Source organism: Corythoichthys intestinalis, chromosome 8 (assembly GCF_030265065.1).
Source record: "Corythoichthys intestinalis isolate RoL2023-P3 chromosome 8, ASM3026506v1, whole genome shotgun sequence".
NCBI classification, from domain to species: Eukaryota; Metazoa; Chordata; class Actinopteri; order Syngnathiformes; family Syngnathidae; genus Corythoichthys; species Corythoichthys intestinalis.
This window is the reverse complement of record NC_080402.1, coordinates 45,227,741-45,239,972: the sequence shown is the minus strand read 5'-3', so window position 1 is coordinate 45,239,972 and position 12,232 is coordinate 45,227,741. Positions and strand designations below refer to the sequence as shown.

Sequence of the window (12,232 nt, the reverse complement as noted above, 5' to 3'; positions counted from 1 at the left end):
AAAAGAACAAAAAACTGGGCAGTTAGCATTTATTCTACATAAATATTGCGAATTACGACACCAATGCCGTAGCGGTTAATTTCTTCCATTGATTTTTTTTTTTACAAAGTTTCAAAATGCATGCATGGTACGAAAAATATAATAATTAGCTTGAATCGTCTAACAAATCACTCCTGAGACAACCCTTTCCGTTTGTACACGGTAGGCCAACAGCTTTCGTAGTTTTTCAACCTAAATCCGGCATTGGATCGCTACATGTATTTGAGAATAACTGCGACTAACTTCGACCAACTAAAGCGGAGTGTGGGACTGCCCCCTACTTGAGGCGTGGCGCAGTGTCTGGGGGAGGTGTCCCGTCAATATCGTTATGAAGTCTATGGCTGAGCTTCCCTTGCAGTCTTAGAGCAATCGCCACTGATTTATACGTACCTTGCACCGTCTCCATGTTGTGCGTGTACGACGGCGCCCTCTGCTGAATAAAGTAGAGAATCTCTATGGAGTTGGACATCCAAAAGAAGATAGTCTGTAAGTCTGGAATCAGGTCCGAGATGTTGAGCAGCGATAGCGATGCCGGGTCTTGGCTGCCACATGGATAAAAGATGTCAGGATGATTGACAGCTGACAAGCTGCCTGCTAATTACTACATAGTTTAGGCTGGTCTTGCTGAGCACATGACCATGTGAACAAGCACACACACATGCACTAATACAATGGCACACGCACATTTCAACACAAGCATGCTAAATAAGTTCGCGCACACACTTTTTTAAACAAGACGGAATATGATACTTACTGCTGAGCTTGCTTCTGTGCTAACTCCTTTGTCTTCTCCTGCAACATGCATACACAGGGACACACACGCATACAAGAGCTCATTAAAGTTTCAGCACGTGTGGATAAGACACACACTTGACCAGAACAAAACACCGCCATCTTTTTGCTTGAGTGTTCCAAACTTGAAATGTGATCTTTTTTAGACTTAAAGATTATTTATTTCGATTCTTTCTTCGTTTAAAGTCACACCGACTACTTTATAGACTACAATTCCTGTGTGGAAAGTGGAAACCTAGTTAATATTTTACAGCCCGGTGACTGAAATTCTACATTTTGAAAAAAGAATTGTTTTTTATTTTTTTATTTATTTTGGAGGCGGGGCAGGGGGCGGTGTACTGTGATTGCATTGTGCGATAGCATTGGGATTTCATATTTTATTGTGTTTCTTTTAGTCGTAAAAGAAAATTTGCAATGCAAACATTTTTATTGTCTATTAAAAGTTAAAAGTTGATTGCACACAATTTGTAAGGAAAGGACCACATGACAAGAAGGTTGTGGGTCACATAAGTAATTGAGCCTCCTCCCCCAAAAATAAACCTGATACTTGCCACTGTTTCATCTGACACATCTGACACTGGTAAGCTTCAGTAGCCATGAAAGAAAAGAGAGAAGAAGATAAAATGCGGCTAGCAACTGACCCAGGCCACTGTCTGGATTCGACGGACGATCTTTAGCAGAAGCTTTCCAAAGCTTCCCGGCGGGAACGTGGAGGCCGAGTGTTGTATGCACAAACACAAAAGGTACGCCGGGGTCAACTTGTGGTCATCACCTGAAAACATGGTCACAAAGATTGTAAATTGACAGTTAGGTTCACAAGTGATGAAATTGTCTTAAATGCTTACAAAAAAATATCTTCAGTTAAGACTAAATTGTCTTTGAGTTTAGTCAAACTAAAATAGTCTTTAATAATTAGGGTGTTTTACAAACTTGATATGTTCTCTTATGTTTATCGAATACACATGAATAGTTTTTGTACCTCCAGGTTCAATGAGTGACATGATTCGGTTGAGCAGCTGGTCTTCCTGAGCTGGCTCAAACTCCAACTGCAGCTTCCTCTTTTGTCCCCCTCTTCCTCCGTCTGTCCCGGTCAGAGTCCCACTACAGCGAGGTTTGACAGGTTGCGGCCTGAAGCTGCGCCGCGTCGCCGTCACGCCGGTTACGGTGGCCGCTCTGTCTTTGAGCACCGACCCACAAACTTTGCACGTGCCGCTCTCATCGGTCCCGCTGTCGTAGAGTTGGCCCAGGCTGCGGAGGCGTGCTAGGGTCTGGGCAGGGAGAGGCTTGGCGCCTGTGGGGTCCTTGAATCAGAAGTTAAGATAGTTATGGAGGAATTTGTTAAAATGGGAAAATGGTTTCACTGGTTTCAGATTAAATTATTTTCATGTATAATGTGGGAAAATAATAATTTGGGGAATGTGGGAAAAGAGTTCCTAGATTAGCTTTTGGAATTGGAATGTTTTGAATTTATTGATAAATGTGAAAGAACCTGAATTGGGGGTTAAGACAATGAACAAATGCTCTACTAGTCTCTGATCTGTACATACATTGCTGGCCAAAAGTATTGGCACCCCTGCAATTCTGTCAGATAATGCTCAATTTCTCCCAGATAATGATTGCAATTACAAATGCTTTGGTAGTAATATCTTCATTTAATTAGCTTGCAATGAAAAACCACAAAAGCGAATGAAAAAAAAAAATCATTATCATTTTACACAAAACTCCAAAGTCCCACAGTCAAACATGCTGGAAGTTCCCTGATGTTTTGGGGTTGCTTTGCTCCCTGTGGCACTGGACTGCTTGATCGTGTGCATGGCACTATGAAGTCTGAAGACTACCAACAAATTTTGCAGCATAATGTAGGGCCCAGTGTGAGAAAGCTGGGTCTCCTTCAGAGGTCATGGGTCTTCCAGCAGGACAATGACACAAAACAAAGTGGCCAGCAACGATTGCCTGGTATACCAGACTCACCGCTGTTCCAGCGATTGAGTCTGGCGACCGTCCGGCGGATCAAATTCCAAGGGCAGAGCAAGCCACAGCAAACAGACAGTGGAGTGGACCAATCAGGGACGGGCAGACGTCACCTTGTTAAAGCGACAAGTAATTAGCGTGAGCGGAGAATGGAGAAGTTTATTCAACATGGCTAGCGCGAGTCACGTTGACTGTTGTCAATGGCTTTTTTCTGGTTTTACCGCGGATTGGAACTCGGCTCTCCCGTTCGCCATCTGTGTTGTTGTAGAGACGACTTTCGGCGCGCAAGAGTGACGTTACTCGTTAAGAACACGTCACGCAAATAAACGAATCTGATTGGACGATTGATTTTGTAGCCTGCTCGAGAGGCCGTTAATGGGCTGGGTCCCAGACTATTTCTCAGAGTGTTTGAAAAATACAGGGAGAACAGTCTGGCTGTGCCAGGCAACAGCAACGAGTCCAGACCTGAATCCCATAGAACATCTGTGGAGAGATCTTAAAATGGCAGTTTGGAGAAGACACCCTTCAAATCTCAGAGAACTGGAGCAGTTGGCCAAAGAAGAATGGTCTAAAATTCCAGCAGAGCATTGTAAGAAACTCATTGATGGATACCTGAAGCGGTTGTTCGCAGTTATTTTGTCTAAAGGTTGTGCTACCAAGTATTAGGCTGAGGGTGCCAATACTTTTGTCTGTCCCATTTTTGGAGTTTTGTGCAAGCAAAATAAATGAAGATATTACTACCAAAGCACTTGTAATTGCAATCATTTTCGGGGAGAAATTGAGCATTATCTGACAGAATTGCAGGGGTCCTAATACTTTTGGCCAGCAGTGTATGCACAGAAGCTGTACTCCAAAATGTCTTCAATTTTTAAAATAAACATAACAAAAACAATGTAAACTACCATTATCAGCCCCAAACTAACTGCTTTCATAATCTTGCCTTGTACAAGAAAATGTAGTGCGCGCCAAAGGAAAGCAGGTCTCCGTGACGCAGTGTGGTGGAACGCTCGCAGCGGGAGAAGTTGACCAGCACGGTAGCGTTGAGGACCGGCTCCACTGCCACACAGGACGAGCGCTGCTGCTGGGGATCTGGCTCCGCCTCCTCCGCCTTGGAATGGCGAAACGGAGTGGGCACGCGACGCAGGCGGCAGTGAAGCGGCAGGATGTCGGGGGAGAACAGGCAGATGTTGGGGCGAGCCGACGGCGTCTCCTGACCCACGGTATGCTGGTCGCGGTTCAACAGGTACACCAGGCAATCCTGGAACACAAGACAGTTTGATTTGAATAAACTGAAATTTGAATAAAGTTTAGACTGTAAATTGTCTTTGATAAATATCAAGATTGTCCTATCAAAAGTTAATTTTCAGTTATGTTAAAAAAATACATGTATGTAGGACTAAAATGGATACCATGCCCTATATTTCATGAGAAATATAAAAAAACACTTATGACCAATTGCAGGCAACAATAAGTCTGCAGACATAAAGAACTGTCTTCTACTGGATAACAGTAGGTAACAATAAGCCCACATTTAATGACTCAAATTAATCATGAGACAAACAAATAAATCATCGGGTTCTGAGGCTTACTTGTGCCCATTCCAGGCTCCTTTTGTGTAACATATGTGTCAGGTGCTGCTTGGTAAGTTTTGCTTTCTTATCTTGGCTGGATATGCCATGTTGCTTAAGCCTTTAAAGGTCTGTGCTGAGTGATCATCACACACTAAACTCACTTGTAGCGTTAGCATAGGGTTCGCATTAGCATTTAGTGCGGTGACTCAGTGTCTTCTTAAACGCTTGGAAAACATTTTACATGCAGTTTGTGGTGTCCAGGTGAGTTCAATTATTTGCAAATAATATGTTTTCCTGCTGAGTCTGTATTATAATCATGAAAATGGTGATTGACTCTACAGTTATGTGTTCGTCTGTTCATTCAAAATTGTTTGAAACCTTTTATTTATTTATTTATTCATGGACTAAAAGTTTAAAGACGAAAACATTTTGAGAATTGTCGACTAAAACTAAACGCAATTTGAGTTTTCGTTGACTCAAACTAGACGAAGACAAACTGATTTTGAAATGACTAAAATATGACTAAGACTAATAAGTATTTTCTTTCAAAAGACAAAGACGAAAATTAAAATGGCTACCAAAAACAACACTGCTCTTTAGCATGTATTGCCAGTGGTTTTATTTTTTTGGAGGGAGGAAGATGGGGTACAAGGGCGATAACACACGGGCCACACAAACATTTAACTTTGATGTCAAGTAGGGGGCTGCAAAATACTGTCCCAATGACCACGATTAGCCAGCAGCCCACACATTTCAGACCCATGTCTTAGACGTTACCATCAACATTAGTAAAGGCTAGAAATTGTCATATCAACATATTTGGTTAACTGACGACTGTAAATTGTGATGGATGTTTGCATTGATGTTTACAATAACACTTTGTAACACCTGCAATACGACTCTTGTCATTGATTTTACTAAAAGGAAAGTTTTTGAAATTGTCTTCGATTGAATTGTTTTCAACATATTTTTCATACTTCCGTTTATCCCACCTCACCTGTTTGTTGTAGCCCTGAAGCAACAGTAGGTGTGGCGACTGGTAGAGGGAGTGGCGCACGCCACCCTGGCCTGCATCCTCCTTGCGCCGTCCGACTGACGCCACCTCTCGGCCTCTGTATGGCCCCGGAAGTGTGGAGTAATAGCGCTTGGGTTCGTCTCCCACCGCCAACTAAAAACACACACATGCACAGATGTCATAATGGTTGACAGCTGACAAGTAGCCTGTCAAGGTCTTACCTGGTTGAGGCTTGTCTCGCTGAGGCTGCGACATAGGGATGAGTTGCTCGAGCGAGGCAAGGTCAGAGCCCCCTTGGCCCGGTTTCTCTGCAGTTTGCGGGCCTGTGCGTTGATGTCTATAGAAAGAACAAGACAAGAAGCAATTACAAAGACAGAAGAGAGAACATTGATAATAAAAAAATGAAGACTTTAGGTTTACACCAAAGCACTTGAAAGGTTTCACCTTACATGAAAAACATGTCGCAGTGAGAGAGAATGCAACTGATGTTGACGTGAACAAACAGCTGGAATGCTTTCTTCTTTGATTGTTTTTTTTGTTGTTGGTGTTGTCATGTAACAAGTAACGACAGAAAAATAAAACCATGAAATGGGGAAACTTGTACCTCGTTGCAAATCTATGTCCATCAGGAAAAACAATGTGAAACATTCATTCATTATCTGTATTGCTTATCCTCACGAGGGTTGCGGGGGTGCTAGAGCCTATTCCTGAAGACTATGGGCAGGGGTACACCCTGAGCTGGTTTCCACCCAATCGCAGGGCACACGTAGATGAACGTCCTTTCACTCTAACATTGACATTCAGGGACAATTTAGGGTGATCAAATGACTTTCAATGGCTGTTTTTGGGATGTGGGAAGAAACTGGAGTACCCGGAAAAAACTCAGCAGCCACAAGGAGAACATGCAAAGTCCCTTCAGATCTTGGAACTCTGAGGAAAACATACAAATCTATCAACCAACATGCCACCGATAAAGTAAAGAAACAACGACTGTAATTTTCGGACTATAAACCGCTATTTTTTTCTCCTCATTTTGAATTCTGTGGCCTATAGATCAGTGTGGCTTATTTGAGTTTATTTGGGTTAATAGGTAACACTTTATTTGACATTGTCGTCATAAGACTGCCATAAGAACGTCATAATTATGACATAGCACTATCATGGGCATTAATGAATGTTTATGACAGATGTCATTAAGTGACATCCGGCAAATTGTGTCACTAACTCAATTTATGTCCAGCTCAGATCTTTTTGCATCCATTCAACAGTGAGATCATTTGCCAGATGACACAAAAAGACATCCGTCATAAGCATTCAATAATGCTTATGCAACAATTCCAGCATTCAATAATGCTTATGGCAGTGTCATGTCCTAATTATGATGGTCTTATGACAGTCTTATGGTACCACTGTCAAATAAAGTTATACTAAGTACCATAACTAGCAATTAATGAAACAACTGGATCAGTAACTGAAGAAATAATTAGCACAGAACATGAATTCCAAATGTTATTTACATCTGCAGTGCTGCAAAGCATGCTAGGAAGCATGTTGGATGACAACAGTGTTGACAGCAGAGGTTGACTGTCTCCCCCAAGGGAGCAGTAATAGCCAAACGAAGCTTGAAGCAATGAAGCTTTGCAGCCAATTGATTCAACGCTTCATGGTGGTTCATCTGGTCTTATGAGAGTCTTATGATGCCACTGTCAAATGAAGCGTAACCCGTTAATATCTTTTGGTGTAAATATCCCATAACACAATCAGGACAGCATCCTGCTTGTAGTCCAATGCGGCTTATCTATGAACAAATGCCTTTTTTGTGTCAGATTTGGTGGGTGGCAGCTTATAGTCAGCTGCGCCTTATAGTCCGAAAATTGCGGTAAATGTGAAGTAAGCAAAACAGGAAACTAAGTGTGAAACCAAGAAACATTAAACAACAAGAAATTACTCTTGAAACAATGACGTGGGAATCAACAGCAAAAGCAACCTATGATACAACAAAATGAAGGGCAGCACACTCCTCTGTTGTTAGCATTGTTTTTATCATTCTAAGCAACGGACAGTAGGGACGTAGTAGGACGGTAGTGACATAACATTACCAACTTTTCAGGATGCTCAAATTGTCCCCACCAACTTTTAAGCAACCTTATATGCATTTCATAATGAGTTCAGTTATATAGGTCATTAGGTCAAGATCATTTCTCCATTTTCCCTCCCTCAAACGCACATTTGATTGGCTGATGGCTTGACCAACCCCCGACACACGCACGCTCACACACACACAGCCCCGACAGAAATACATGTCGACAACATGCCGCCTCCTCCGCACCTCCGTACATTAAATTAAAAAAAATGGGGGGATGCCACAAGTTACCCACGCTAGCATTGCGATCAACTGGTCGATCAGGATTGATGTAAAGAGCACCTATGATTTAGCATATTAAATAATTACGTTCATATTCGTGAGAAATGTCATTATCTTGTCCTATCCTGAGCAAAAAGTGTACATGCAGGTTATGCTGTTATATCGTCCCTAGCAATGTTGAGACCAAACTTACAGCCTTAATTCTAAGTCTGAAGATTCCAGTTAGTTTTCTTGTCATAAAATGTCAATGTTTTTGCAAAGATCAAAGCCCACAGTTACCTTTTTTACAGTAACTTTAAAAGTACAAAACATGACAACATGTGAAACAGTGGCACATGAAAAGATGAAACGAAGCACATACGTAGCCTTGATACAGTAGTTATAGTTGTTTTTTTTTTTCCCCCACCTTCTGAGTCAACAGACAGGTAATGTTTGTTTCTGGTTGTGTTAAATTTGGTTACACAAAACTGAAAAAAAACCCCACAACTTTCACTTGTTTTGACACTTGGCAACAGTTAAAAACATCCGACTGACACCTACAGCTCATGTTATTGATCTTCTCTTTCTTTTCCATTGACAGTATTGTATTGTATGTACCACACATGCATTGGACCACAAACCAGGAAGTGAAAGGACCAATGAGGTAATCGATGGGAAGGTGACAGGAAGAACACACATACAAGTGATGTGAAAGGGAAAGGGGGTCAGGCAGGTTGGTCTCCATGTCGATGACTGACAACCACCCTACCTGAGGCCAGTCCCCACCTTTAGAGCCCGAATGAGCCACCCGAGACGACCGCAGAGGGGAGCTCCTGTGCATGCGACCCATTAGAGCCACCAGGAACTGGGGGGCTTTGGGCCCTACAGTGGGGTGGGAGGGGTTCAGAGGCTGAGAAAACACACACCCCCTCGACCCAATACATCACAACAGTACACATGCATGCATGCACTTGTATGTGTGTATTATTAGTAGTAGTGTAACCGGACAGCATACTAGTACAGTTTACATGTCTCCTGAAAGAGGCAAAAATTGTGTCCAATATAGCTTCCCAAAGCCAAAAGGGCAGATTTCCAGTGTCTTTTCAAGCATGGCTTCTTGAGAATATTTTATGGGTCTACTCAAGATAGACTTGCCAATTCATTTCCATTTACCTACGCTGAAGGTCAAGATGTCTTTGGGGGATGAACTGTAAGCAAAAAAGTTCCAAAGGGAGCATTGTTGAAGCTAGTTTATGCTCCATGAAAATTGTAAAAATGGTAGAATTCCTGTGTTGTTTTGGACTACTTTGTAGGTCTACAAAGAGGGAGACATACCTACTCAATTTCCTCGCTGAGTTGAATTGGCTTTTGGGGCAGAGCGAATCAAATGCAGAACCGCTTGAAAACTGTATTTTCTGGTATGGCTACTTGAGACCTTTCTGTGTGTCCAGAAAGTGTTGAGCCCCTTAATTCAAGCAAATGGCAATCTTTCTTATGTACAGTAGTTATTTATATATTTGTTTATTTAGTATCTTATTCTCATTTCACAAGATTGATAATAAAAGGTTGATAAACAAAATCCAAACATGCACATGCACACAACAACTGCACAACAGAGTAAGAGAAATATAGTTGAGTTTGTGTTAGTTGAGTAAATAAAGGTTAGTGTGAAAATGGGAAAGTGGGAGAGGTCAGATGTTCCAGTGGTGTTCGTATTGCTTTTTTCCCCTTTGTCTTTTAATCTCTAATTGAATCAAAGTAAGAACCTTGGAAATGGCTGGGATTGCCTCAAATTCTTTCCTTTGAGCCAACATGGGAGAGAATTCCTGTGTCTTTTCTAAAGGTTTTTTTGTAGATTCACTTCTAGACATCTATACCAAATGTTTAACTGGCTTCAAGAGGTAAGTGTAAAGACCCAAGGGGCTCTCTATGGTATATATATATGGTATATACCTCTGTGAAGTTGGCACCCCATCAGACGCAATTTTTTATAAAAATGATGCCAATCGTTTATGTTACATTTGTGCTTGTTTGTGCGGTAAAAAGTTTCATTTGTGCTGCTATCGTTTTTAAAGGGATCCTCGATCTTAAAGACACGTAATTCTCAAAAGATAAATGTTAGTATGAGTTATAATCATTTGATATTAAAACCCCTCTTCATGTTTTCGTTTTAATAAAATTTGTGAAATTATTTTAACTGATAGGTCGTCATTTTTGTTGACGTCGCAGTGTGGTGACGTCACATGGCCCGCTGCCAGACTTCCAGCGTGTCACTCGTTAGCTACCCCAACATGCCGTCTGTTCTGCCCTTCCAATTTGAACCAAAACGGGAAAGTGAAGAGCAGGACGGAACTGTCAGTCGTTCACAAGACGAGCAGCAAAGGCAAAATGCAGAGCAGGAAATACCTGATAAGAGAATAGCAGTATAAACTAAACGTTTTACAGCACAAATCAGCACAGACGTAGCACAAACGATTGGCACCTCTGGTTGACCTCAGACTGACCTATAAAAGAATCGTAAATATCTTAAAAACGATAGCAGCACAAACATAGCACAAACGATTGACATCATTTTATTTAAATTTGTGTTCTGATGAGAGGCCAAATTCACAGAGGTTTGAAACATGACATAGGACCACAGCTAATGACCATACTTAAACTTCAATTGCTGCTTCTAGACAAAATGATGGACTTCCAGCATCTTTAATGCAAGGTGTCTTTGTGATAGACATACAATTCCTCCAAAATGTCCAAAGTTCAACAGGCTTTAGGGACTGAATTTTTAACGGAAACACTCCATGTACGGCATCATCAAATTAAAATGTAGGGCTCTTGGAAATTGTCGAGATGGTATGTGTGTTATTGGGCAATTGAAAGATTTTTGTGTCTACCCATGTCTATCAAGTTTCATGTAACTAAATTAAACTGGCTTTGAGTGCTGAATTTGAAAAAAAAAAAAAAAAAAAACAGTAGTGATTCAAACATTCAATATACATGTTTGTGTGTGCATACTGACCAGCTGTAATGGTGTCCTTCTCCTTGGCGTTGAGTTCGTCTACCTCAGCTCTCCTGCGTAGCTCAAAGCGTCGTGCGTGTCCTTCTCGGGGCTTCCACAGCTCCTGCAGCAGTAGTGGCTTTTCGTTGTCGCCTAACGCACGGAGGCACTCGGTCCGCCAAACGCTGCCGACTCCTTCTAGGCGCCCAATCACGTCACACAGGACGTAGGAGTGGGCACCGTCCTTGTTGAGAGAGTAGCGCTCCAATGCCTCCTTAACTAGCTCCTGAGCGCTGGAGCGGGGAGTAGCCAGGACGCTCTTATAGTTGGCACCAGCGCAGATCTCGTCACCAAAGATCTTCAGGACGCCCGGTGCCGAGCTTTGAGTGGAAAGCTCTGCGGGGTCGTCCTCCGGTCGCTCCGGGGGCTCAGTTGTTGACCGCCGATCACCACGGGTGTTTGTTCCCACTTCAGCCGGGACGCGGTCGCGGTAGCTTAAGGTGCGGTACAGGACCTGATGAACATAAATTTAAAAAGTTAGTTCAGGTCAGGACCTGAGCAGGCATTTCAAATTTATTCATTTCTATACCGCTTATCCTCACGATGGCCACAGGGGTGCTGGAGCCTATTCCAGCTAACAATGGGCGAGAGGCAGGGTTCAAGAATAATCTCCAATAAGAACCATTTTGCCCATCTTTCTCTTCCTTTCTTTTCATCTTTTTTTTTTTTTATCTTTATCTTTTTATCTTTTTTTTTTTCTCTTGACGTTTTTTTTTTTTTTTTACTGCAGTTTCTATCTCCCGCTCTGTTTTGCTTATGCAAGTGCTCCGTGCCTAAAACCTCTGAATGATAACCTTAAGCCAAAATATCACGGTTTGACGGTATCACGGTATAGCAATTACAGCTCTACAATGTTTTACTTTACGACTTTGGAGATATCTGGGTCAAAAGAAAAAACTCAAAACTTTTTTTCCATTGAACAGGATTTGTATTTTTCTAAACATATTAGAAAATTGGATAATAAGTATAATGTTAAGTTAAAATATTTTTTTTAGTCACAAACAATAACTGAGACTGTATATTCTAAATACAATTGAAATAAATGCAGTCCTTTAGGTGAACCAAAACCCACAGCCACAGCTCAACAAAAATAATTGAATTATTTTCCATCAAAAGCACGTGTGTATGAATCGTATCATGTTTACATGATACACACACTCTCTTTCTCAACACAGACAGTTGCCAACACCGCGTTTTATCACTGCTAGACACACTAAACACGCCGGAGTTAACTCTCTAAGCTGGTTGGAAATGTTCATGACAGTGTTTACTAACCTTTTAATTTTGTATAAATGCGAAATCATATTGGGAGGTACTGCCTCCTCGGCAGCCACCCTCCGCAAACGTGTTTTACATGCGGGTTGCCCCTCCTCCTCTAAGCCGTGGTCGTCTGTTACTTTTCTGTAGCCGAAGATTTCCCATACCAGCGATTTTATTTTCTTAAA

The 12,232-nt window shown here is 41.8% G+C and overlaps 1 protein-coding gene across 4 annotated transcripts in view; it reads right to left on the bottom strand.

Moving 5' to 3' along the window:
- Nucleotides 1–12,232, bottom strand: part of radil (Ras association and DIL domains) — a 56,721-nt gene that overhangs the window by 30,942 nt on the left and 13,547 nt on the right. For 3 of the 4 annotated variants that reach the window (XM_057844049.1, XM_057844052.1, XM_057844054.1), the window contains exons 4-12: nucleotides 10,749–11,241; nucleotides 8,519–8,614; nucleotides 5,610–5,725; nucleotides 5,371–5,541; nucleotides 3,743–4,060; nucleotides 1,811–2,132; nucleotides 1,473–1,603; nucleotides 794–831; nucleotides 430–581 (exon numbers count right to left, since the gene is read on the bottom strand). In XM_057844049.1, coding sequence (XP_057700032.1) covers nucleotides 430–581; nucleotides 794–831; nucleotides 1,473–1,603; nucleotides 1,811–2,132; nucleotides 3,743–4,060; nucleotides 5,371–5,541; nucleotides 5,610–5,725; nucleotides 8,519–8,614; nucleotides 10,749–11,241 — 1,837 coding nt within the window. The remainder of the gene's footprint in view (nucleotides 1–429; nucleotides 582–793; nucleotides 832–1,472; nucleotides 1,604–1,810; nucleotides 2,133–3,742; nucleotides 4,061–5,370; nucleotides 5,542–5,609; nucleotides 5,726–8,518; nucleotides 8,615–10,748; nucleotides 11,242–12,232) is intronic. The other variant, XM_057844053.1, reaches the window with a different exon arrangement.